The sequence below is a fragment of the Festucalex cinctus genome, chromosome 1 (genome assembly GCF_051991245.1).
Source record: "Festucalex cinctus isolate MCC-2025b chromosome 1, RoL_Fcin_1.0, whole genome shotgun sequence".
NCBI classification, from domain to species: Eukaryota; Metazoa; Chordata; class Actinopteri; order Syngnathiformes; family Syngnathidae; genus Festucalex; species Festucalex cinctus.
In genome coordinates, this window is record NC_135411.1 from 25623102 (window position 1) to 25650499 (window position 27398).

Genomic DNA, 27398 nt, shown 5'->3' on the forward strand with positions numbered 1-27398 from the left:
ACCACTTTATTTTCAGACCAATACCAGTATAAGTACTCACCTCTTGAGGAGTCACTCGGTGTGTTTCCATTACCCTCAATTTTGCGCAAAAGTGTAATGGAAACACTTTTTGCGCATTAGTAGTCATGTAACACCCGCTCGATCACAGAGGAAAGAAATGTAACACGTTGTTTGCCAATGTGCATTTTTATTTACTTGCAATTGACTAATATTTGTTTTGAGAATTATTAATTTCGTTCTTGTATTTTAGTTTTACATGCTGATGTGTTTTGTATACTGCACGTCATGAACATAAAAGAGGGAGGTGTAACCGAGCGAGCCTTATTCGAGAAGTTGAATAAAAGGAAAGGAGCTTGAAATCCTGTCCTGCCATATCTGGTTAATTGAGCAGGGAAGACGGCAGAAAACATCAGAAACTTTTAACTATTTACCCAGCCTCCGGGAACAATATCATCATTTTAGGGTTACAGGAAGTAGGAAGTACAGAGCCACTCGTTTTTATGTCGGAACTGCCTCCTGAGGGGATAACAAGTCTTTTTAATGCCACGGTTTTGTGGCACGAATTGGCACGACTTGAGTCGTGCCAGTGCGCGAACTAGTCGTAGAGTGGTGTGAAGTGTGCGAAACCCGTCATGACTGCGTGCCATGTCGGGGCAAAAATTCTGAAATGTTCAAAACTTTTGTCACGACAAAATTCCGCGACCGGATCGTGAACTTTGCGCAAACTGTTTGTGAACTCGTCGGGACGATGCAGGAAGGATGCGCGCCAGTGTGCGCCATGCCACGACTGTCACGAAGTGCCACAAATAGGGGTTGGGGAGGCCCCCTTTTTATATGGCGTGCCCAAGTCGGCACGACACCGTCTGAAATGCGCGAACTCATCGTGCAAATGCGGGAAGTGCGCAAACTATGCACAAACTATGCGCGAACTATTCGTGAACTCGTCGTGCCAGTTCGTGTCAATGTGGACACAGATAGTCACGCATTCGTGAACTTGTCGTGAACTATGCGTTAACAGTGCGGGAACAGTACGGGAACCTCCCAGTTCGTGCCCCAAAATGGCACGACTTGCCACAACAAGATCGTGGCCAAAAGTTGTGCATGTGTCAGCCTTGTATTAGTAAACTTATGAGCGCACTGTATGGTAAGAAAGTGCCCATGAAATCCAAAATACATCTGCAATTCTTTTGATATTTTCACAGGTTGAAATTGACTTGAGTCGAAATGTACATGTGAATTTTGGTGAGGATGCATAGTATTTTGGGTCATTAAGCGATGTTTAGCTTTTGTACTTTTAAGGTTATGATGTGTCATAAAAAAAGAAAGAAAATTATAAATACTGTGAATAAAGCAGCGAAACTGAATCCGCGTTATGTGGCGCTCCACTGTATATTGAAATTTTTGAAATAAGATTAGAATTTACTAGGGGTGTGAATTGCCTCGTACCTGACGATTCGATTCGTATCACGATTCACAGGTCACGATTCGATTCGATACCGATTAATCCCGATACGAATTTATAAGTCGATTGTTGCGATTTTTTTTCATTCAAATTTAGAAAATACTAATCAGTAAGCTTGTAGAGTGTAAGATTTATATGAAAATGTATTATTTATTTATCTGAAATTTCAGTCTTATAGAGGTTGTAATCTGTTTCATGTTTAAACAGCATTAAAATAAAATATTAAGGCTTAATGTTCCGTTCATATAACATTCTTCCATGCTTAAGGTGTGAATCCTAAAAAAAAAAAAAAAAAAAAAAAAAAATCGATTTAGCCTATTATTGAATCGATTCGAGAATCGCGCGATGTAGTATCGCGATATATCGCCGAATCGATTTTTTTTAACACCCCTAGAATTTACATTGAAAATCTGTATACTTCCTCCATCCAGAAGATGACAACACTTCCTGTCAGTCACAATAACGTGCCAACAAATTGTTGTCGGAGCAGAGCGCCCGCAGAGGAAACCTGGTGACACGCTTCACTTTCATTTTCACCAACATCACAGAAAGCCCTCAAAATGTGTGCAAAATCTTCAATGCTTACGCTTTAAATGCAACATGTGTCATCCGCCCACATGTTTATTTGCATTCTACGTGCTACTCCACAAAAGTGATAAAATGAAGGCGTCTATATGTATATTATATGTATATATATGACAGACCCGGAGTCTCTGAGGACCTTTTGAAGGGTTGAACACACTTCTCATCAGTATTTAAGCGACGCCATGGGGAACGGCTTTCCTCCCGACGGAAGACAAAAACAATTACCTTGATGCCAGCCGAGCGGCATTTACCCACGGCGTCGGGCACGGCGGCGCGCGGCGGATCAATCATGGAGATGAGGCCCAGGAAACAGAGCTGCTCGGTGGGGAAGTTCACGTCGTCGCAGTCGAAGGCGAACCCTCGGGGGAACTGAGACGCCGGCAGGTTCAGGTGGCAGAAGCCTGTGACGCGGACAAAAACAAGACACCAGGACGTTGCTACGATTGGAACGCAGTGATGGATGGCCAAAAAGTGACTTGAACCACAAGTATTGCTTTCAGACATCTGAGCAAGTGCTGCTCAAACTTTTTGCACCAAGTACCACCTAAAAAAAATACTAAGCTGTCCAAAGTGCCAGCATCATGACTGACGTTAAAATACAGCTGAGGTTTTAGTCCTAAAAATTCCATTTATAGTTTGAACATTAACATTGAGCTTAAAGAGATACTTGACACGTTGAACAATTTTCAGCAGTGAAAAGTTCATATTTTGTCCAGAATGAATTTGATAACCTCATTATTTTTAATGTACTATTAATAAACTGTTGACTGATGATGACATCACCTGTGTTGAGGAAGTAGGTAACCGCTAATCATGGCTCACCTGTATTCTGGGTTCGGTCAGTAAACTGAGCCATGATTGGTCGTTACCTACTTCCTCAGCACAGGCGATGTCATCTTCAGTTGATAACAAGTGGAAATATTACTTTTCAAAGGTATTAATTGTACATGAAAAATAATGAAGTTACCACATTAATTATAGACAAAATATTAACTTTTTACTGCTGAAAATGGCTCAATGAGTCAAGTATCCCTTTAAATAGAGGAGGGGGGGGGGCGGGACTGTAAATAATGAGTCAATTAAAATTTCATACACGTGAGGACCCAAAAAAATGTACTGTAATAAATTTGATTAACTGTGAATGTATGTAACCTAAAAGTTAAATAAAAATGAGCTGTGCTATGTCAGTGATTCATTATATGACCACTAGAGGGATGCATACATTTAGTGGTAATTTAGGACTCGACTTTGAGAAACACTAATCTGGAAATAGCCAGGTTGAAAATTGTGATTGACTCAAGGGAGTTCTTCACATCAATCTGGAACTTCACTCGGCATATCCGTTCGGGAAAGGCGGGACATTCTGCACAATACTTGGAGCTGATTGGGCGATGCGGTATTTTGTGCACGTTTGTTTGGGAGTCATCATTCGTTTGGAATAAAGATATTAAATGTATTTTGTATTTACTGCCTTGTGTAAAACTACTACAACATTCTAAAATCTAAATATGGGATATTAAAGCAACACTAAGGAACTTTCGGTTTAGGTTGATTATGGCGGCGCCATATGGAAAAAGCGGTATTGTTATGCCTGAAGGAATTTCACATTTCCCATGAGGACGAGCACATTGTCTCGTTTTTTTTTTTTTTAGCTCAAATTGACTTCCGGCTTTGTAACAAATGGGGAAAGGGGAAGTGACGTATACCATAAAGCAGGCAGCACATTTGTAGTTTTTTGTGTGGCAGTGTTCCTACCATCCTCCTCAAAGTTGCGTAGCGCCAGTAAAATGAATACAGACCCCCTAAGGCCATGGCAAAGGCACCGTTCAACTAGTTTTAAGTCGATGTTTCATCAGAAGAGTTATGAAAATATGTTGTTAAGGTTGAAAAGTTCCTTAGTGCTACTTTAACATAAATAAATAAATAAATAAATAAATAAATAAATAAATAAATAAAGGTCACGTACAATGCAATTTAAAAATGTGCTGGTAATCTCCCAAAAATGTATTCAAATAATATTGGGTGAAGAAAAGTGCCTTACATGACCTCCAGGCTTTGGAATTTATTGCGATATTTTGCATCCCAAGTGTGATTTCTTGCACTACTAATCAATGACGTCGTCTGCCGTAGCCTTTAAGTCTTTATATAATAGATTTACGTTGCAGGTGATAAATATGTGCAGCTGCTGTAAACGTGTCTCCAACATTTTGTGTCTCCTCAGCGTTTGGCTCCGTCCGAGCCCGAGTGGAGAGCGTTCTCATTTGGATAAAGTGCAGCGATAAACACGGCACACTTCTTACGAGGGACATTTGGCTCAACTAGCCTCTTACCCGAGGAGATGATAAAAGATAATGGACGCCCTCCCGCCCCGCCGCCCTGCCCCGCGCGCGCTATCTATCTACTCCCCGGTGGGTAACAAAAACACTACCGAGCACTCGTTCTCCCAGCCCGCCCAGCTCCATGTAGGCGTTCTGGAAGGCGTCCCGCAAATTGTCGTCCATGGTCTGCTCCTGGCCGTGGATCATGATGGTGCTGCACCTAGAGACAAATCAAGACGGGTGGGGGGGGACAACCATTTGCTAATGAGACGGTGAAATATAGAGCCGGCAGTTCAAACAGTCAGCAAATATGGTGTTTCGCGGTTTCTGTAGCCCAGTAAAAGTCAATTCAGAGATTGTTTTGAAATACATGATATATATATTTGAAGGTAATTGCTGAAAACGCGAAAAGACTGACAACTATGTGAGCTATAGCATTTTTAATTTTTATTTTATTTTTTATGCTGTGGCTAAAACAGAGCTTTGGCGACCATCATGAGTTGTCCCTCTCCCAATATATAAAAACTAGGGCGCAACCGATTAATCGGCCAGCCGATTTCATCGGCCGATATTTAAAATTGGCCGATTTGATTGCTTTTTACAACATAAATCAAAGATAATGACATTCAAATGTTCTGACTGTAATTCATGTCATTATTGTGTTATTTTATACATGTATTTTTTTTAATTAACGGGCCAATTAACTCATTTGCTGCCAAAAAGGTATAAACACGTTCTATTTTAAATGTTTTAAGTGTCCCAAAGACGTATATATATTTTTTTTTTAATGTTTTTTTCTTCCTATGGTAGAGCATACAGAAGGCTTTGATGCAGCCTCTCAACTGCAAAGAACGGTTGAAAAAAAAATGGTAGTTTTTACACAAACGGCCAGTAGGTAGAAGCAGATAAAAGGAGATCAACCAGGGCCATGTTGAATAAAACCGCAATTACTCACAATTCTAAATAGATTTATGAATAATGATGAAACGTAGCTATATTCCAATCCTATATTCTAATGCTAATTGCTGCAAAACGGAAACAGATAGAAATATACTTTTTTTTTCCTGATGAAGAAGAGACTTTAATCTTCCTTTTGGTCGGTTCCATGTTTTTATAGCAATAGAACACAATATTCTGTGGGCCTTTCAAAATCAGTCAAAATCCAGTAAAACAGCCGGGAGTGAATGGGGTTGCTTCTGTGAAAATGACTGGGAGTGAATGAGTTAATCGATTATCAGAATTTTATTCAGCCAAATATAGGAATTAGCCTAATAAAAATCATATCGGCCGTGTCCCAATATGGATTTGAGCACCATCGCTCTCATCAGTAGTTATCCATTTCAACTGTCAAGTGGGGCAGCACGGTGAATGAGTAGGTAGCATGTCCGCCTCCCAGTTCTGAGGACTCGGGTTCGAGTCCAGGCTCTGGCCTTCCTGGCCGTTCTCCCCGTGCCCGCGTGGGTCTTCTCCGGGTACTCCGGTCTCCTCCCACATTCCAAAGACATGCATGGCAGGTTAATTGGGCGCTCCGAATTGTCCCTAGGTGTGCTTGTGAGTCTGGATGGTTGTCCGTCTCTGTGTGCCCTGCGATTGGCTGGCAACCAGTCCAGGGTGTCCCCCGCCTACTCCTCAGAGCCAGCTGAGATAGGCTCCAGCACCCCCCGCGACCCTTGTGAGGAATAAGCGGTCAAGGAATGGATGGCTAGAATTGTTAAGTGCTATGCCTATGTCTAGCTATGCCCTAACCCCCAAAATGCTGGCGTGGATGCTTTAGAGCACCTTGTTGTCAGCCGTGTGTGCACACAAGTCATACAGAGAAAGGCACAAGTGTGGACTTGACAGCCAAAGGGAGAACAATATAGATGATAGGTTAAATCATTATGTACGTTGGAAAAGTTTAGAAACCAAAAATGTGACGGCAGACGTGAAGCATCGATAAGTGGCCTCCTCAGGTAAACAAATAAATTTGAGGCATTGAAATACTGTACTTGAAATTGGTTTTAGATTCTGATCCCAAATGTCATGTTGTACCTGCTATTTGTTGGTGGAGTATTGTATGTCATATTGTCTATATAGTACCAGTAAAAAGAAAACCTTGTTGATTTATATTTATTTATATTACTAAATTCATCATTTCATTCATTAATTTGAGAGAGGTTACAAAAAGGTTTAGTTCTAAAAATGTAAAAATGCACTCAAAAACAGAAATAGCAAATAAATAAATAAAATTACAATTATACATTGTTTAAAAAAAATAATAATTGTGTTTACCATCATCAAAAAAAATAATCGAATCACAAAAATCGGTAAATCGCATTGTTGTGATGCCCACAGCCCTACAAGTAAATGTTCAAATAAATTTGCTTATTATAAAAATCACTCCAACAGCGTCTAAGAAAGGGTGAGTAGTTCTACTGTATTTTGTGTACTATTTTTTTCCACAACTTGTCTTACTCACACGTATGACATGACTCAAAGCATCAGTCTTTGATCGTCTAGTATGGTCTGAAAAGGCCTACAACTATAGCAGCACCTTCTGGAAGTGTTTCACCTCACTGGCCATTTCAGAGAATAAAAACCGAGGGCAGCTTTACCGTCTTTTTCCACACTGTGTCGATGCGAGTCTGCCATTAATCCGTTATTGATGAACCAACCTGTCCAAGATTCTCTCCGGCGCGCCCTTCATGACCAGAATATGACCGGAAGGATTGTCCTCTGCGTTATGGATGGAGAGCTTTAAGAGAGGGTGGGGGGGAGCAGTGAGATCCAGTGAGAGAGCATAAATAAATCACTGTCGTCCTACCGCGATGGTGCGACAAAATGAAATAAACATCAATGAAATAAATGATTTAAATGCTAAATATTTACACTGACGAGCATTTAATTGAAACCCCCCGCTGGAAAGAGAAAGAGCACCATGAAATAATTAAAATTATAATCAAAGCAACTGGGCGGGATATAGAGGCTGATCCGCTTAGATCGATTGCTCATGCCTGGAGGTCTTCTTCTGCAACAGTGCCTTAGTGTTTCAAATTAGATGTTTTACAATTACACTCGCGCTTAAGAGTAATGAGTCCAAGTGAGGGCTTTAGGTACCTGGGACTTGTTAGGGCAGGGTTTTGTTTTTTTTCTTCTTCTTCTTTTTTAATTAAATGTAATGTATTTTGCCATTTTTTTGTGTGTGTTTTGCCATAAGAGGGACGTTTCTGGACGGAAAGTCAATGTTTACCTCTCCAGCCAATCACAGAGCGGGGGGCGTGTCGCTGAAGGCAGGCGCAATGTTGGGTGGGGGGTTGACCTATGGGAGGAGTCTGTTTTGAATTGTTTGTTTACAAACAGAAACGATCAAAACTTAAGACCCCACCTTTAATCATCCAAGGTTTCACAGCATAGACAGTAAGATTTTTTTTTCCTTCAATATTTTTCCTACAATGTTTGTATTTTTGAGGAGAATTTACAGGGTTTAATTGGTGTTCCAGTGGGCGTCAATTATACGTGAATTTTGGCTATTTGTGAATGCAGGGTGTTGACTGTACAATACAGTTGTTAAACAGATTGGGTAGATTGGTCCATCTTCTAATTGGATCGATCGTTTTTTTTTTTTTTTTTTTTTAACTTGCTGATCAGCTCCAAAATCCTGATTGTGTAACATAAGGAGCCCCTAAAGTAACATAGGGAAGATTATTATCATTATTTTTATTTATTTAGTTTTTAATATTTCATGTCATACCTGGTACTTTTTAAAAGTAAAGTCTCTTGTTGTATCTGGTACGGAAGCATTGAACTGCGAATGTGGAGTAAACATTTCTGACATTCAAACGTATTTAAAAACGTTCAAACATAGTCGCAAATACTCTTAAAAATACTCGCAAGTACTTATGAACGTGCTTGTAGGCTAAATGCTACAAACAGCATATTTTCCCATAATGTCACAAGATAAAACACTTTTTTTTTTCCCCCCCAAGCATTTGGCCCACATACCAACACGATTGTAACTGTTTTGATTTATTATTAAGTCTGCAGTGCATGATTTTGGTTCGGCATTTCGGAAAATATGCTATGTTTGCCGTATTTAGCCTACAAGTACATTCGAATGTACTCGCCAGTCAAAAATGTTTGTCAGTTCCACGCTTGCGTACATTCTAAATGATATCATTTTGTGCCTTGCATCTTGGCAGTGGAATTTGTTGCATTTGATGAAGTTTTTAAAAGACATTACATTATTGATGGTATTTGTTGGCGCAGTTTTGAGATGATGTCAAGTTGTACCTGGTTGTTATCGTCATATTGTACCAAGTATTTGTTTATGTTGTTTCTAAAGATGTCATCTTGTACCTGGTACTTCTTATCAATGTCATATTGTACTTATACTTGTAGGTGGCATTTTTAAATGTTTCATGTAGGACCTTTATCTTTAATGATGTCATGCAGTACCTGATACTTGTTGGTGGAGTTGAAGGGAATCTCAGCCACTTTGGCGTTCAGGCTTCGCATCTTTCGAACATTGCCGCAACACAGCTCGATGCACTTTAGCAGTGCCGACTCAGATGCGTCGCCCGCCGTCTCCCGCTGCAGGAAACACAAACACACACACGCACACATACACTAGCGATTCAGCGAGAAAGGAGAGCTGTCTTTGTCACGGTGCAGCGGAAGCTTTTGCCACCGGGTGTTCTTTAATTGATTAAAGTTGCACCCTGGAGAGCATTGTTCACTCGCATTATGCCGCTCATTAATAATGTAAAGTAGAGCTGAACAACATCTGCATCTCCGAGAATTGTAGTCAGGCCACAAATGTTGTTGTCCTTGCACTTTTCCGACAATGGTAACATAAATAAAGAATGAGCAAAGATGACATTATCAACAACAATCAAAGTGTACAAAAACAAAATCAACTATGGTAGCAAACAATGCTAACAGCTACCATGCTAATAGTTGGTGAGTTAACAGATACGGACAGATACGGTTAGTATGCTAATATGAAGCAAGACGTGTAGTAGGCTAATGGCGAGTGCCGAGTACAGAAAGAGCTATGGTAGCTTGGATTTTACACCCTTTCCTTTTAGTCAGTTACTATTTTAAATGGGAATTGATCAAATGCTAACCAGATAACTGTGGAATGCTAACATTTAGCAAGAAAGTGCTACGGCTAAGGATTTTATTTACAGTGGAAATGTCCAACTTTTTCAGAAATACAAGTTTATTAAAAATATGAGTCTTTAAAATGTATTGTTTTTCAACACTAAGGAACTTTCAGTATAACAAAATCGAAGAAGACCACATTTCTCATGAGGGAAAGCGCATTGCGTCGTTTCTGAGCTCATGATAGCGAGTGAAAGTCGGACCAATGTTGATCCTTGACTGTCCTTTTATCCTCTTTCCTTTTTATCCTTTTGTTTTTTTTTGTCTCCTCAGATAAACCTTTTTCAGTTGTTTTGCGGCTTCTGCCATGAAAGCAGTACCGTAATTGTGCGTCGACATTCAAATTGACTTCCGTCTTTGTAACGAATGGGGAAAGGGGGAAGCGACATTTGCCAAAAGCAGTCAGCACATTTATAGTTTTTTTTGTGTGGCAGTGTTCCTACCATCTAGTTCAAAGTTGATTTTTTGTTGATTTTTTTCCCCAGAAAATTGATGGATGAATATCTATTAGGAGTGAAAGGAGTCCCCGAGTTATTCAAGTACCTTGGTTCAAAAAAATGCTCAAGGCAGTTTTTTTCCGCCTCGGGTAGGCTACCTGCTTATTTAGTGTAGACTGTCAGGAAGAAGTCAAGCCAACCGCAGCAACAATAGTTCATGCTATGCATGACAATAATCCAGGGCCAATTTCAAAATAAACCTTACCTAATAATATATGGACATCAATACTTGGTTTGCTTTTATTTTTAACCGTGGACTAGGCTTGTCTACCTGACTGTATAGATTAGGTGTTTATATTGCTGTTACAAAGTACCACCGACGTCAACATCACATCGTCTTTTGGCGATGTAAAGGTACAGTGTGTAATAGCTGACCAGTAGATGTCTCTATAGCATAGAATGCAGCCTAAGCACATCCATTTAGAAGCACGCACACTACGATGGCTCTCTGCAAGCCTATCACCAATTCTTAATTTGCTTGAGCAAAAAAACATCTCGGCGAGCGACGACTTGGCAGCCGGTGTGAAACTGAGTGAGATTTGAGGAGCAGCTAACAAGAGCATCTTGCGGGCAGAAGTTACCGGTAGTTTAAAAAAATAAAAATAAAAAGCTAGTAAAGGCTTGCGAGAGAAAAGCAGGTGACAAGTGATGGTGCTCATCTCACGGGACTCGACGATGACCACCCGCATGCCCCCTGTGGAAGGTAAGCTACCCCCATCGGGTCCGACACTAGATACAAGCACCACCAGGGCTAATTACGTTCGCAAAGCAGGAAGATGGCGGTGAAACATGTCAGCCTCTTGTAAGGTGAGGCCCCAGCCATTAAATATAATTAGTTATTACTACAACTATGATTATATTTTTAAAAATGCACATTGATGTGATGTGGTTTTTTTCATATTATTGAAATCAATAGTGGGTTTTTAAATTGAATGAATTCGGCACCACTAGATGGCGCTAAAGATTACACACTTTGGCTTTAAGGATGTTAAAAGGGCAATTTAATAGGCAAAAATGAACCAACTTTGAACCTGAGAGTCTGACACAGTTACGTTCCTACTGATCACTTTTTAACAAACCAGGCTTAGAATGTGCTGCTTTCACCGGAAAAATTGCTACTGTCGTTGTGACGACACTTCATCTCAAAGACCAAACTCTATGGGTAAAGATTTGACTAAAATCTCAATTGTTATTGTTTCTCCAGAGGAAAATAGTGTGCTGCTTAGCACAGTTTAAATTTAAGTTTAAAAAACAAAGTTTTTTATTCAAAAATGAAAACCAGTTGGTTGTTCATTCATTATTAAGACGAAATGTGATTTCTGGTCTTCTGTATCTAGCAAACATATATAACAGTACTTTTTAGTTTTATTTGAATACTCGATTATTTGATAGAATTTGCATGCATTAATATGCATCTTTTTTTTTCTTTTTTTTTTTCCTTTTTTTTTTAGAAAATATGCAACTCTTTCATAGCTGAAAACAGCCATAACAGTGCTAATGAAGGACTAGATTTATACAAAATAAAATAAATAAATAAAATAAATACATAAATAAAAAAAACAAAAAAACATCCTCTTTGGACAGAAATATCATCTGGGAATTGGGTACTATTTTAAATCAGAACTGAACAAATGCTATCGTGGTACCAGCTGGTCGTCAAACAGATGATAGAAGAGAAGTAGAGGAAGTTTTATAGTAGCTCAAATAAAGCTGGCACTGGGTACGATTTTAAAATTAGAATTGATGAAATACTAACATGCCAATGGTTGGGATGCTAATGGTAGATCAAATAAGGATTTTATATCTTGCACTTTAGTTGCCTGCTATTTTAAAAGAGACGTAATAAAATCATATTATGGTAAGGCTAAGCAAAGAACAAGCATACATGATACAGAAAGTACAGTTGGTATGTTACATAGCAAAAAAAGTGTTTCGATAGAATACGGCAGCTAAAAAAGCAAATCATCCATCCATTCTCCGAATGGCCTATCCTGATTGGGGCCTTATTACAAAAATCTTAACATTATTAGAATATAGAATGTCGGAGATAGCTGTCACTGATTTCAGTTGTGAGTGTGCCCTGCCAGAGCTTTTTTTTTTTTTTTTTTTTGTGAGTAATTTCCTCACCTGTCACGAATACTTATGCACGATAGCATCTCAAATGGAGATGACGTTCAACATAGCAGCGGCGGTGGCGGCGGGGTGTCCGAACCGTGACGGCCCAGTTTTTTCCCCGGCTGTTTATTCATTCATGAATGCTGGGCACAAGAAGGATGCACGCATGGTAACATTTGTCCTTGTTTTTCTATGAATGGATAAACACATCAAAAGGGATCTCAAAAAGGACTGTTGTGGATGAGAAGTGATCAAATGCTAACATGCTAAGTGTCAATATGCGAATAGCAAGAAAACAACCTGAGTGACAAAAAGCACGAAGGCAGATCAATGAGGATTTTCATTTCTTGCCGTATCCAGGCAAGTGCTGTATTAAACTTAATGAATAACAAATGTCTTTATTTATTTACTTGATATATTTTTATCTAACAATAAGAATGAGTAGAATATGAGTTTATTCTCATTTGTAATTTGATTATTTAAAATAATAATTTATTGTTTTTAATTGTATTATATATAAATAATACTGGTAGGTAATTAGTCCAATTATTTGATAAAAATAAATAAATAAAGAAAGAAAACGTAAAATGTTTATGGTATGTTTGTGGTCGTACAATGCCAAAATGTTGGAAAACTCAAGGCGGATGAAGACTTTTACAAGGCGTTCAATAAATAAATACATTACCCAGTTATTAATTTATATAAGTAAATATGAAATGCTACATTTATTTTTTTCATTTTAATATCTTTCTTTTTGTTATTTGTGAGACATTCTTGAAAATCCAAATTTATATATTTTTTTTTAATTATGAAAAAGCTATTCTATTATTTTTTATGTGTATGATTTACATTACAATGAATAAATTAACCAATTATTAAGGTACAGGTAAAAAAAATTAATAAAGAATGTTCCATCTAGGTTTTCATGTCTTACAATAAATCCTTCCACCAATTACAGTCATACAAAATGTATAATTTTAAATGATGAAACAGAATCAATTCCATTTGGGGAAGAAATGGCTACATCGATGCAAGTACCAGACTCTTGATAATGTGACAGGAAATGGAAACGGAGAAGGCCGTTTCCATAAACAACACTTCAGGGGGTGTCCTTTTCATTTACGCCGCAACATGATGAATTTATATTCATACATAGTCTGCTTATCCTATTACCTATGTACTTATAAAATCTAATGACATGTTATTGAAGAGACTGATTTTTACAGCGTTATGTAAAGCAATTAAAGTCCACTCCGGCGGCAGCGCCATTAAAGTGCTATTTAGATCCTAATAATAGAGTTCTGTGAAGGGTTGTCTGCTCCCTGCTGACACTCTGCATTGGAGTGTGAAAGTACTGACGTTTTTTATGCGCTTTTAATTGGCTTCCGACACCTGTGGAGCTCTGAGAAACTCATGAGGGAAAGAAGGGGGGGGGGGGAGTCAAAATGGTGAACAATATCCAAGTGGGATACTTTGAGATGATGACTTTCAGATCCTTTTCGTTCAGTTGGTAACAAATTTGTGGGGAGTTGGGCTTTCTTGGCCCCATACAGCTATTTCAACTTTGACTAGCATTCTAACAGCCAGCATGCTCACACCTAGCATGCTAATGCCCGCGGTGGGAACCACAGTGTGAATTTTGATGACTTCTTGTGCCTCATTGAACAGGCGCTAAAGCCTCCTAAGATAGGTAAATAGAACGTTAACATGCTAACAGATGGTGGGCTAACACAGCAAGATAGCACACAGTGAAATAAGTGCCACGGAAGAGACATAAGGACTTTTACATTTCAAATGAGAATAGATGTGTAGGCTAAGGCTAAAATACTACCAAGTGGTATGTTAACATACACAATGGCAACTCAACTCCAAACTCAACTCAGTCTAAATACATAAAGCACTAATGGAGATTAGACATACTCGGACACGACTTGTGATGAGGATTAAAACACGTTAACATGCTAACAGATGGTATGTTAATATATTGTATGTCGGCAACCTGGATACAAAAATTGCTAAGGCGGATCAAAATGTTTTTGTCTCTTCTTGTATCAGCTACTATTTCAAATGAGAACGAACAACTGTTAACATGCTAACATCAGTAGCCTATGCTAAAATACAGCAATATAGAAACTTGAACACATAACAGAGGTGTCAAATCCACAAAGTAAAAACACTGCCACAGTTTGGCATTAGCCACAAGTGCTTCTACTTAACCAGCAGGTAAACTAGCTCCATCCTTCCATTTTTCTGTGCGGCCCTCAAATGAAAGTTTGGACACACCTGATTGAGAACCACTGTGAAAAAAAAAAAATTGTCACTCCAAACCCTTTGATTTCTGCCTCCCAGCAGTAAATATTCTCAGATTTTTGTATTTCTTTGTGAAAGCAGACTGATTATCTTTGTGTGTAAACAAAATTTTCAACCATCTGTTTTTACTTTGGATTTTTACATACGTTGTGATATGCTATGGTTCCAACTATAGCAACTTAATAGTAGTCAGATATCAAATGAAAATGGATCAAATGCTAACTCATGATCAACGAACAAATTGGGTTGTGTTCCACCTTAAATGTTCCCACTAAAACTAAAAACGTGGCTATTATTCATGAGTGTAAACTTTTGCCGTGTGTGTTGAGAGTTTGCTCACCTGCAAGATGGAGACTTGCTCCTGTCCTGCTCTGAAGTCGGCCCGGTTGCACAAGGCAGCCACGCGGGACAACGCCGCCCACGTCGCAGAACTCTTGTCAAAACACGAACCTGCAAGTAGAACGGCAGTGGGAGCTGCATGAGACTTTTTTATGATTATTATTGTTATGGTAGATTCATGCAATATGTATGCTAGCAGCTTAGCTCCCAGATCCCACACAATAGCACATGAGTACTACAGGTCAGTAACAAGAATATATATTTTCACTGGGATTTTCCAATTCCCAATTTGAAGAATGACATTCATTTTAACATTTGTGTGATGATTTCTCTGAAGCAATCTTTGTGAAAATGACCTTCACTTCAGCGCGGGTGCCCTCTGCATTCATTTTTCATTTCACTCCAGATTGCTGAATTTACAGGCAGAATGTGAGCGAAGACAGATGGATTGGTGAGAGTGCTGCTGTTTTCATATCGAGTCTCTTTCCTGTGGTCTTTTTACATTAAATACAGCTACTCTTTTGAGCCGGAATTGATCAAATGCTGTCATGCTAACAGTTGGTATGCTAACATACAGCAAGATAACCGGAGTACAAAAAGATAAAGAGGAATTTCGATGAGGATTTTATATCATGGCCTTGAGTCAGGTACAAAGTTACACTTGGGCAGTTTATTATGGATTTTTCATATTGCAGTGTTGCCAGGTACTACTTCAAATAGAACTCATGTAATGCTATCATGCTAACAGTCAGTAAGCTAACATATTACATATAGAAAGACAGTACTTTTTGTAACGAGGTTGCTAATGCAGACTGATAAATATTTTACATCATGCCATACAGTAAGGCAGTAGGACTATTGAAAAGTGACCAAATGCTAACATACAGTCAAGTCCATAACTATTTGGTCATCAACACAATTTGCATCATTTTGCCTGTAAGTAAGAATGGCAACAGTTTGTATAGTGAAATTCCACTTTTTAAGGGACCAAAAGTAATGGGACAATTGGCTGCTCAGCTGTTCCATGGCCAGGTGGGTACATAATGGTTGCCAATGGAACTGGTTCCCTTGTTTGTATTGATGATGTGACTGCTGCCAAAAGTAACAGGATGAATTTTGAAGTGTTTTGGATAATGTGCCCATATTGAGCCATATGCTTCAGAACTCAATGGACAGCGCTTCACAGTGCCGATGCACGATGAGCCGAGCATACTGCAAAAGCAACAACCAAAGAGCTTTTTTTTTTTTTAAGGTAAATAAGTTAAGTGCATGTTCCAAGTCAGTCGATTGAGCATTACTTTCACTTGCTGAAGACAAAATTGAAGTGAAAATTCGTAAAGATCAAGCAGAAACTGAAGACAGTTGTAGCAGAGGCCTGGCAGATCATCATCAGGCATAAAATCCAGTATCTGGGGATGTTTATTATGCAGTAGAAGTGGGAGGCACATAAACAAACTGATTTGGATGTAAATGCCCTCAAATTAAAACAGAGAGTCTGCAGCTAAAGCATGTTGTTTCTTTCATTTCAATCCCATTGTGGTGGTGTTTCGTGTCAAAAAGATGACTGTTTGTGGTCAAACAAGAGTTCATTGATTAAATGCTAACAGTTCCTATTATTATTCAAAACCACAACAATTTACTGTTGTTACCAAAATACTAACCTAGTTATGCGTGGCTCTCACCAAGTTAGCCGGCTCATTGTTATGCATCAAACACACAATGTTACTTAGGGAACTCTGGGAAGGCGCCGCACCCCCCCCCCTCCCCCAACCCCCCCACCGCCTGTTCAGCACCCCCCTTCTTCCCGCCGCCTGCTGCTGCAGTTCAATTAATCGGCGCGGCGGCGTGCACTGCAGCAGCCTCGCCCGCTCTGTGAGTGAACGCTTAACAGATGAATTTCGGCAGGTGGTTACAAGCTTCCCCTCCCTCCCTGCCCTCACGTCCCTCCTACCTACCGCTCTGGTCCTCGGTGGTGTCGGCCTCGTGGATCTGGTTGTCGAACCACATGTGGGCGACGGTCATGCGGTTCTGCGTCAGCGTGCCCGTCTTGTCCGAGCAGATGGTGGAGGTGGAGCCCAGGGTCTCCACGGCCTCCAGGTTCTTCACCAGGCAGTTCTTCTTGGCCATGCGCTTGGCCGTCAGTGTCAGGCACACCTGGGAGGAAGACGAGGAAGATGAAAGTGGAGGATGATGAAGAGGAGCGGTGTAGCAAGGTGTACTTGTGGGCCATCTGGGATATAAATTTTGTATATGACCAAGAACACACACGTTCGACACGCTGGTGTAATGCATCAAAGCGCATCCGCACAAGTAGGAGAAATTCACCAGAGCAGGCTGCCGCAAGTGATCACATCATCGTGGCTTTAGACTTGGTCAAGTGTTAAAGGGATAGTTCGGATTTTTTGACATGAATCTCTATTTCATCCTCACCTCCAGTGTGTGCGATCATCACTGACTTACCCCTGACAGCGTTCTGTGACACGAGTTCTCGTCCGGTGTTGGACGAGAGGAAAATAGTCCAGCAAGTTGGCTGGGGTCACCTAAATAAAGCGTTTTTCTTCTAAAAACAATTTGTGTTCAAAAGAGTGATACATTTCCATACAAAACTCCCCTTCAGAAAAAAAGTCAGACGCCATTACCGCCGGGCACTATTTTTTGTTCGTTCGTATCACTGTGCGGCTCCGCGCATGCAGCTGAAAGACGCGCACTAATCTACAAGTTGTTTGTTTTTTCGAAAGGTGGAAGGTGCGCTGATCAGCTGTCTGCAGCGCGTCTATCAGCTGTCTACAGGGCGACGCGCAGTGATACGAACGAACAGAAAATAGTGCCCGGCGGTAATGGCGTCTGACTTTTTTTCAGGAAAGGAGTATTGTGTGCAAATATATCACTCTTTTGAACACAAAATGTTTTTAGAAGAAAAACGCTTTATTTAGGTGACCCAAGCCAACTTGCTGGACTATTTTCCTCTCGTCCAACAGAGAACATCAGATCGTCCATCAGAACTCGTGTCACAGAACACTGTCAGGGGTAAGTCAGTGCTGATCGCACACACTGGAGGTAAGGATGAAATAGAGATTCATGTCAAAAAATCCAAACTATCCCTTTAAGGTCAACTTTTCTTCTTGAGACTTTCTTGTGGAATTACTCATGATTTGCATTACTGAATTTCATGTTGCTAAGTGGCTTTTCAAGATGATTGCATGGTTCAATGTTGACCCTTTGGAAATGTTATTTTCAAGAAGGATTTAGCTTTTAAAGGACTCCTAGAAATGACCAATTTAAGGCAAAATTGACCCTTCAAACAAAGATGGCAGACATTCTGATAGAGATAATTTCATCTTCTTATGTGAAACTGCCTTTTGAGTATGGCTTTTAAAGAACACCTGGAAATTAATGTAATTTGGCATCTTTAAACCAAAAAGGCAGACTTCTTTTGAGGCTTCAATGGCTGAATAAGGCTAGTTCAGGTGTGAACATTGTAGTGATAAGTGTTTGCCTAGCAGGAGTTAGCTTTGACGTTAGCCTAAAATGGCAGACATTCAGTCTTCTTTGGACTTCTTTATGTGAGTCTTCTAATGAACGAAATTGCAATTACATTTCCAAGGGAAGCTAGATGTGAGGGCTTGTTAGATTAGGTTCTCTTAATGATTAGATAGGTGACTTGAGCTAGGCCGTTGTGTCGCTGTCACCTGTCTTGGCTTGGTGTCTTCCTATCCCATCTGCATTCTGCCACACATTAATCCAGCAGAAACCAGTTAAGACCATCAGGTCACACATGTATACATTGGCTAGGCTAGGTGTGGGTGGACGACCGAGGTAGTATAAGGTTAGCGACCATTTTGAGTGGGGCAAGCCTTGTTCCACGTTCTACAGATAAGGTGCCACACTCAATCTTTCTGGCATCCACTAAATAGTTCAACTGAGAATATGCAGTCTCCTGATTGTTACTATTAGTATAGCGAGCATTTAAGATAAAAGAACCAGTGACAGTTCCCATCAAACTTTACAACCTGAATTTTCAATATGGTTTGTTCAGCTCTGACTTTATCAAGTTGAGTTTTCCTACAGAGGAGTTGACCTAAAATTACCTCTTCAAACTAAAATGACAGAGCTCCTGTGTCTTTTCAGGAGTTCTTCAAGCTTTTTTGTTGGTCTACTCATCCTAAACAGAATGATTAAATTTCATGTTGCTAAGTGAAACTGGCTTCTGGGGTGTGTTTTAGTTCAAAGTTGATGAATAATTCAAGAAAATCGATAGAAAATCCATCTGCAAAAGAGCTCCAGAATTGGCTACAACACCTCTAAAATGCCCACTTTAGGTACTGTACCTAATATACTCACGGTGACGGTGGCCAAGAGGCCTTCGGGCACGTTGGCCACGATGATGCCGATGAGGAAGATGACAGCCTCCAGCCAGGTGTAGCCCAAGATGAAGGAGAGAATAAAGAAGCTGACTCCCAGGAAGACGGCCACGCCCGTGATGATGTGGATGAAGTGCTCGATCTCGATGTTGATGGGCGTGCGCCGCACCTCCAGCTCCGACGCCAGCGTGGCGATGCGGCCCATCACAGTGCGGTCCCCGGTGGCGATCACCACGCCGCGGGCCGTGCCTGGGGTGAGGGATCAACCCGTGAGACCAGTTCCAGAGCACAAGCTAAGCTACGCTCTCTTGCAGTAGTAACACGTGCTAGACTTGTGGATCTTTTGGAGGAACATTGGTTGTGGGAAGACCTGTTTGTATTTTTTTAGTTCCAGGGTAATTTATTGGCATCGAAAGAAGACCATGTAGGGGACTAGTACTTGGAAGAGATCTGGGTCACTGACCATATTTGAATGGAACCTTTACTCGCAGGAACAAGGGACAGTAGTTACTTTAAGCCCATTTGGCACCCCAGAACAAATTCGACAGGTGTCAATAGAAGAGCCTGCTAGAGGGGGTAACACTCTCAAGAGGTCAATGAATCTTTGGGGTAGGGGTGGGCGATATGACGATATTAGATCTTTAAGGATTGTTAAGTGTTGACGATCTCATAAAGCTAAAAGATCGACAATATCGTCTGTTGGGCACATTTTATACAGTTTAACTTTATGCGGGCTCAAGCTTGGTTTATGCTTGATGCATCCGTGTGGTCTTTTTTTTCTCCCTCTCCACTCACTCACTCACTCACTCACTCACTCACTCACTCACTCACTCACTCACTCACTCACTCACTCACTCACTCACTCACTCACACAAACTTACTCCACTCCTCTAGTCAGCATGCTAATGCTAGCATGCTAATGCTAAGTAAGCATGCTAATGAACTCCTACACCTGGAGCCCGATGCATCCGTGAGGGTCGCTCGACTCCTCAAAGCAAATATATTGTGCTTTTTTAGTATGAGCTCTTTTTTTTTTTTTTCTTTTTTTTACAATATTGTGACCTTTTTTAAATATCGCCAGCCTCCCACAATATCGTGATAATTATCGTATCGTGAACGTCATATCGTGATAATATCGTATCGTGAAATTTGGATATCGCTACATCCCTAATATTAACCAGACCAAGTATGCAATTAGCCTCTCGCCCTCTCACCCACTGACATTTGGATTTCGGCCTGTTTTACTGCCGCTTCTCCTCTCCTGGAACTTAAGGTATAAATATGGCTTGGTTTGCTTTGTGTCCCAGAGAAGGAATCAAACGTCTAATCTGGGTCTTACTCTGAGAAAGAAACCCTGCAGTATGGTAAAGTCAAACAAAAGTGTCACTAATGAGAGCCGGCCTGGTCCAGATGTGGCCTACTGACCCTCCACGCAGTTGGTGGAGAAAAAGCAGATGTTGCGGGTCTCCAAGGGGTTGTCGTGTGTGAAGTCGGGAGAGCGAGTCTGGGGCTCCGACTCGCCGGTCAGAGACGAGTTGTCCACCTTTGGAAGGAGATGCAGGGACATATGGTCACTTGTCAGGTCAAACACAACAAGCACAGAAAAAATAATAAAGATTAACATTGTTTTTGCATTTTGCTGTAAACCATAATTTAACACCTCATGTCAGTTCTAGAAAAATGTCATTTTGTTTGAGGCAGTTCCATCTGTAAGAATCTGAACTACTACTGAACTAAAAATAATGCCTAATTTTAAAATGAGATTGCAGGTTAATTACAGGTTGATTAGTTTTTTTTTTAATGAAATGTGACAAAACCTAAGGAACAAATTACACAAAAATAAGTTGCCATATGAACCAAAAAAATAATGTGATATAATAAAAATCATGTTTTTTTAGTTTTTTTATTATTATTGTTGGTAATGGCTTTTCAGTATACTGTACACAGAGTGAAACAAAAATAAAGAAAAATTACAATGAATAAGAAAGAAAAGTAGTATTTTAGTATTGATATTGTTGACTATAATAAATGTATTTTTGTTTGGAGCATTACTAATCCCAAAGTGAAAAAAAAAAAACAGAACGACAAATTAATAGAATTTGTTGTTGTTGCAATTTATTATTATTATTTTATTTATTTATTTTGTTATTTATTTTTAACTCAAATTTTTGGGGTGTTTCCCCAACAACAAAGGACTCTCCAATCAGTGGATATAAACCATGCCTTCTGTTTTTTGGTCTGTCTCCATCCTGTAGCTGTAAATCCCCATTAAAAAAGCGCAGCCGTAATCCCAGCCACCTCCTCGCGTCCTCACCTTACATCCGCTGGCGGAGACGACTCGCAGGTCGGCCGGGATGCGATCTCCGCCTTTGATCTCCACCAGATCTCCCTGCACCACCAGCTCGGCGTCAATCTGCACCTTTTCCCCCTCGCGGATCACCAGGGCTTGCTGCGAGAGACGCGGAAAGAGAAATTAGTCAAGGGGAGGAATTTCCTCGCAATTGACCAAATTCCCTGCCACTCACTTGAGGCACCATCTTCTTGAAGGAGTCCATGATCCGCGAGCTCTTGGCCTCTTGGTAGTACGAGAAACAGCCGGTAATGATGACGACGGCGGCAAGCACAACGCCCAGGTACAGCTGGAAATGATAAGACATTTATACAACATATTTCTTGTCATTGTAATATAGGCTCGTTTTAGGGGGCGGATCTGTCTCGTGCAATGTCCTAGCCCTCACGTACTGCTGCCTTTTTTTTTTTTTTTTGAATGACAACCAGGTGTCTGTTTTGCCGCTTCGATCAGGACTGAGTGCTGTGTGTAATAAAACAAAATTGGTTCCAGTTAAATTGATGCGGGAAAAAATTAAAGTTTTCAAAAGTTACAAAATTGTACTTTTAAATATTACAAACTGAAAAATACTAAATTACATACATTCAAATGACAAAATAAATAATATATTTTTATTATAGAAAACAAAAAGACATTTTTAAATTAAAATTTGGGTAGTAGTAGTAATAAAGTGATTACATTTAAATTGAAGTACAATTAATGACTACTAAATTTTTACTGATAAAGCCTAGAACTATGAAATATAAATAAACTTTGAAAAATTTATTTAAAATATATTTTCTACGATATAAAAAGATACTAATTAAATAAAAATTCAGGGAAAGTATTTATAGAGATAAATTGATTAAATTGAAGTACGATGAAATGAATAATAAACTAAAACTATATTACCATACCAGGTTAATTGGGCGCTCCGAATTGTCCCTAGGTGTGCTTGTGAGTGTGGATGGTTGTTCGTCTCTGTGTGCCCTGCGATTGGTTGGCAACCAGTCCAGGGTGTCCCCCGCCTACTGCCCAGAGCCAGCTGAGATAGGCGCCAGCACCCCCCGCGACCCTTGTGAGGAATAAGCGGTCAAGAAAATGGATGGATGGATATATTACCATAATAAAATTAAAATCAATGAAAACGAAAAGTTTAACATTTTCATTAAAACTGTTTTTAAAAACTCTTTAAAATGAAAAAAACTAAATAAACGGATTTACGTAAAATTGGAAAGCGAAAAAAAAATAAATGTAAATTAATGACATTAAATTACATTTAAATGTTGAAATTTGGAACCTTTAATATTATTTTTAAAATGTAAATTTTGTTTGCCAACTTTAAGTTTAAACGCTAAACTTTTTCTCATTTTCATTAAAGAAATGTAATAAGGACGAGTGGTGCCGAAAATGGATGAATGGATAGTAGGGGTGTTAAAAAAAAAAAAAAATCGATTCGGCGATATATCGCGATACTACATCGCGCGATTCTCGAATCGATTCAATAAAAAAAATCTATTTTTTTTTTTTTTAAGAGCTCAGAATTGTTCATTCGGTAGTCTTACCGATTCAACGTCTTATCATCATTGCCTTTTTTTTTTTTTTTTTTTTGTGTGTGTGAGAATCGATTTTTAGACTTCCATTTTTAATGGAAAAATATTCAACAAAACGTCTGACTTCGGGTTAGGATTCACACCTTGAGCATGGAAGAATGTTATATGAACGGAACATTAAGCCTTAATATTTTATTTTAATGCTGTTCAAACATGAAACAGATTACAACCTCTATAAGACTGAAATTTCAGATAAATAAATAATACATTTTCATATAAATCTTACACTCTACAAGCTTACTGATTAGTATTTTCTAAATTTGAATGAAAAAAAATCGCAACAATCGACTTAGAAATTCGTATCGGGATTAATCGGTATCGAATCGAATCGTGACCTGTGAATCGTGATACGAATCGAATCGTCAGGTACTAGGCAATTCACACTCCTAATGGATAGCTTTATTTAATTTATTTTCTTGTTTTTATTTATTTCATTTCTAATTAGTTGAAAAAAAATTCAAGCATTCCAGTCATTTTAAACGTTGCATTCAAGGTCTTGAGTCTGAGACAGAGAAGAAAGACTTCAGTCAGCCACAGATGCTTTTTCATGTGTCACAACATGAAGCTTTTCTCATATTTACAGTGAACATCTTTCACAAAACTCCTGCCAGCTGCTGCCTTCATGAAGCCAACGCTCCGGAACATCAAATCCCTCTCGAAAAGTTTGCTTCTTTCATTTTTTTGCGTGTTTATCCAACAGCAACGACACACTCGGCGGACGTGTAAAAATCCACCGAAGCGAGAAAGACATTTGTTTCCTCGGAAAATGGCTTGTCGCTTCGGCTTCCCGGTGACGTTTCTCCGGAATGTCTCTTTTTACTTTCATCGTACTCACGGGGAGTGTCATGCTGCATTCAATAAAAGTTGGAAATGTCAGACATTCAACTAGGAAAAGTGACACTTCAAGTGAGAGTTGGAGTGAGTAAATGTACCGCAACTTCTCAGAGAACTTTGTGTGCTAGGTTCGATAAATTGTAATAAAAATACTATTTAATTATTTTCACAAATAATTGGGGTTAATCCCAATGATTTCTTTCCTGTGATTGTTGTGTTATAAAAGTTTTTTGTTTTTTTTTCTTCAAGACTGCAGACATTAGCACCACCTGCAGGACCCAGTTTTCGCTTTCCTTATCGGAAAACGTCTTCTCAAAACATTTATCAAAGCATCTGTCAGTCGCGTGTAAATGCACCACGCGTCTTATTAGCGCTAAAACGTACTAAGAGGCGGCGTGCGTTGTTCATCTGATGGCGGAGGAGCCGGCTGGTGCATTATGTATGCGTAGAAAATGACGGAGCTGCGGGCTTTGAAGCGTGCGGCGGAACACGAGTCGCCCGCCGAACGTGGCGAGATAGCAATCGTGGGGGAGATTAACGTTATCGGCGCCACGCACGCGTGCCCCCGATCCGCCTTGCCTCGCCCCCCCCACTCGCGATGTTTGCCATTATGCAACGCCTCTAAATGCTGAATAATGATTGCGTAATGACCGGCGGCCATAAAACGCACTATGGATGGCTGCTCTGCACCATTTGCCGGAGTATTTAAGCGGGCTAATGCAGCGAAGTGAGGGACGCTTGTCTTCTTTCCCTGGGGGAGGCATCTATTATTCTTTTAGTAGTGTGCCAATTATAACTCGGTTGTGTTTGTAGAAATGTTTTTTTGTTACAAGACTGTTGACAAACGAGAGGTTCAGGTGCGTCTGGCCCTTCATTATCTTTGGCTCAAATCTCGTTCACTTTTGAGCAGAAGTCATCTGAACCGGATACTTGTTTAACCGTATAAAGCCAAACGTATCATATTAAAAAATACAAGACATTTTGAGCCCTCTATTTCATGAGTATAATGGGGGGTTTTTCCCCATTAAAACCCTGACGTGTACAATATGACACATGCATTGCACGGGTAATCCATTAGAGGGCAGTATCCACTGACCCGACTATATGACTAGATAGCCGATAGCCCATACATGCCCGTGCAAGCCGTTGAAGTCACAGGGCGGCCATCTTGCTCCTCCCACCTCACGAGCAGACTACTGTATAAACTAAACGGTATACGTACAATGAGACATATACAGCTCGTAGGCAGTTAGTATAAGGCCGGAGGCGGGGTGGGGGGTTTGTGCTGGGGTGGTCACTGTTTTTTAACAAGTAAAAATAAAATAAAATAACAAGTGGAAAGTATGTGCTACTACTTTCTTTTATCGCTCTGTTCCTTAGACACCAATATTAGATTTGGCAGAGGCAGCTTTTGTTGAATTACAAACAGTTACAATTCTTTAATAAAAAATATATGTTTCCTCTTGTAAACATCATTACTTTATCTGCATATACTTTATACATGTATTTAAGGCAAGTAGTAAAATGTCTGATGTCCTCTTTTTTTATGTTTAACAAATTTAAAACACCATAAATTATGCTGTTTCTACTAAGTTGGCCTACTGTCTCAAATATTCTCCAATTTCGATACTGTAAATGTATTGGATGGTATGCGGAGAAATGTTTCTTTAGAAGAGCAATCTGGCGGCTTCGCGACTTCAAAGGTCTTGGCCGATCGGCTATCCAGTCATATATTCAGATCAGTGGCAGTATCACACAGTATCATGCGGATGGCTTTTCCAGCGACCTTGCAGTTGAGAAAGGACAGACACCTATACTTAATAATGGGAAATGTTTTTGATTTTTGGAAATACTAATATGTTTGATATGCCTGTTTAATATTATATTTTTTACATTTATAAATGTATCATTTTAAAGCCTTGTGACCTGATGTATCAAATATGACACAAATCAAAAGTCATGTGTGGAAGTTAATTTTCAAAAGAACTAATAAATAGAATCAGAATTTTCTCTCATATATTTCATGTTTCAGGGTTTATAGGGTTAAATTAACCAAAGCATTCCTGACAAGTGTGATTACAAAATTTGTTTCTCTTGTCCAAACAGCAAAACGCTACTGGTTAGGATTTCTATCTGATTTCTTCAGTCAGTTTGTTTGTCGGGCAAGAGGTATGTACATGCTGTGTATGCAGGGCCTCACGTTGTCATTGACCGGCTCGTCCTCGGTGGCCACCTGGATGCTGTAGGCCAGGAAGCAAAGGATGGCGCCGATCCAAAGCAGGATGGAGAAGCCGCCGAACAGCTGGCGGCAGAACTTGACCCACTCGGGCGTGGTGGGCGGTGGCGTCAGGGCGTTTGGCCCGTCCCTGGCCAGAACCTGGGCCGCCTTGGCGTTGGTGAGGCCCTGCGGGAGAGAAGAAGAAGAAGAAGATCTTCATTTTATGCCACAGGCTGCAAAGGTGCTCACACTATGTACTTAATATTTCAACCGCATTGAAATTTAACTCTCCTATTTACGTCTTTTATACATTGTGTCATTAGGTTGAAAAAAGTAACAGGTTCATTTTGATAAAGAAAAAGTAGAAAGACAGGAATCCATTTTCAAATGTAAGGAATAAAGGTGAGAAGTGAACAATTAAAAAAAAATCTATTTTGCTCATATCTCACCTTAAAAAAATTTCGGTTCGTCATTCATAAATTCAACTCTTCACTAATTACTGTTTTTGGAACTTATCCTCCATTATTATTTGACTCAGCGCATTTTTTGTACTCAGGCCAAAGAAACACAAGTATTGCTTTGGCGCCATCTGGTGACATCCTGGAACTGTTGAAGTGAGTTGAGGAGGTCCCTTTAAGTAAAAGCCATTCTTTGTTGCCATCTTGTGGCACACGTATTGTCAATTAAGTTGCGTGAAGGATATCAAGTATTCACAACATATTGTTCCTGGTTTGTACTAACTAAAAATATAAAATTTAGTAAATGAAAAAAACTAGTCCAACCGATGTATATTTTTAGATATTTTTCCAATATATGGCAGAATAAAATTCCAATAATTGATTAATTGGCCAATTAATTTTAACACTATATAATGAATACAAAATAAATACAAATAAATACATAATTTTATAATTTTACAATCAGTTTCTTAAATATTTTAACTTTTTTAACAAAGAGAAAATCTGCAAAAATCTGCTTTTTTTTTTTTTTTGCTGATTTTTATTTTTATTTTTTTATCAGTGGAGGGTTATTTGGTCTTATGTTGTAATGTGGGGAAAAAAATAGCAAAGATCAGCTAATATAGTGACAAAATAATTGGCCTGCCAATAATAGATCATAACGGGTTTCATAAAGTGCAATTACTGTACATTGGGAACAGTAGCGACTGTAAGTGTTGAATGTGTTCCTTTACGATCTCATGAGTGTCATCAGGAACTAACGGCATGTGAGCTTCAGGACTTGACTTGTGGCCTACTGCTCATACTTGCGAGTGTT

The 27398-nt window shown here is 39.6% G+C and overlaps 1 protein-coding gene across 4 annotated transcripts in view; it reads right to left on the reverse strand.

The window, feature by feature from the left end:
• Positions 1-27398, reverse strand: part of atp1a2a (ATPase Na+/K+ transporting subunit alpha 2a) — a 64211-nt gene that overhangs the window by 27749 nt on the left and 9064 nt on the right. Inside the window, exons 4-14 of one of the 4 annotated variants that reach the window (XM_077525663.1) lie at positions 26106-26309; positions 21655-21768; positions 21444-21578; positions 20555-20672; positions 19110-19378; positions 16724-16922; positions 14770-14879; positions 8800-8934; positions 7020-7099; positions 4476-4585; positions 2273-2448 (exon numbers count right to left, since the gene is read on the reverse strand). In XM_077525663.1, coding sequence (XP_077381789.1) covers positions 2273-2448; positions 4476-4585; positions 7020-7099; positions 8800-8934; positions 14770-14879; positions 16724-16922; positions 19110-19378; positions 20555-20672; positions 21444-21578; positions 21655-21768; positions 26106-26309 — 1650 coding nt within the window. Of the gene's footprint in view, positions 1-2272; positions 2449-4475; positions 4586-6959; positions 7100-7461; positions 7587-8799; positions 8935-14402; positions 14416-14769; positions 14880-16723; positions 16923-19109; positions 19379-20554; positions 20673-21443; positions 21579-21654; positions 21769-26105; positions 26310-27398 lie in introns of those variants that run through there. The other 3 variants (XM_077525671.1, XM_077525675.1, XM_077525686.1) reach the window with 3 other exon arrangements.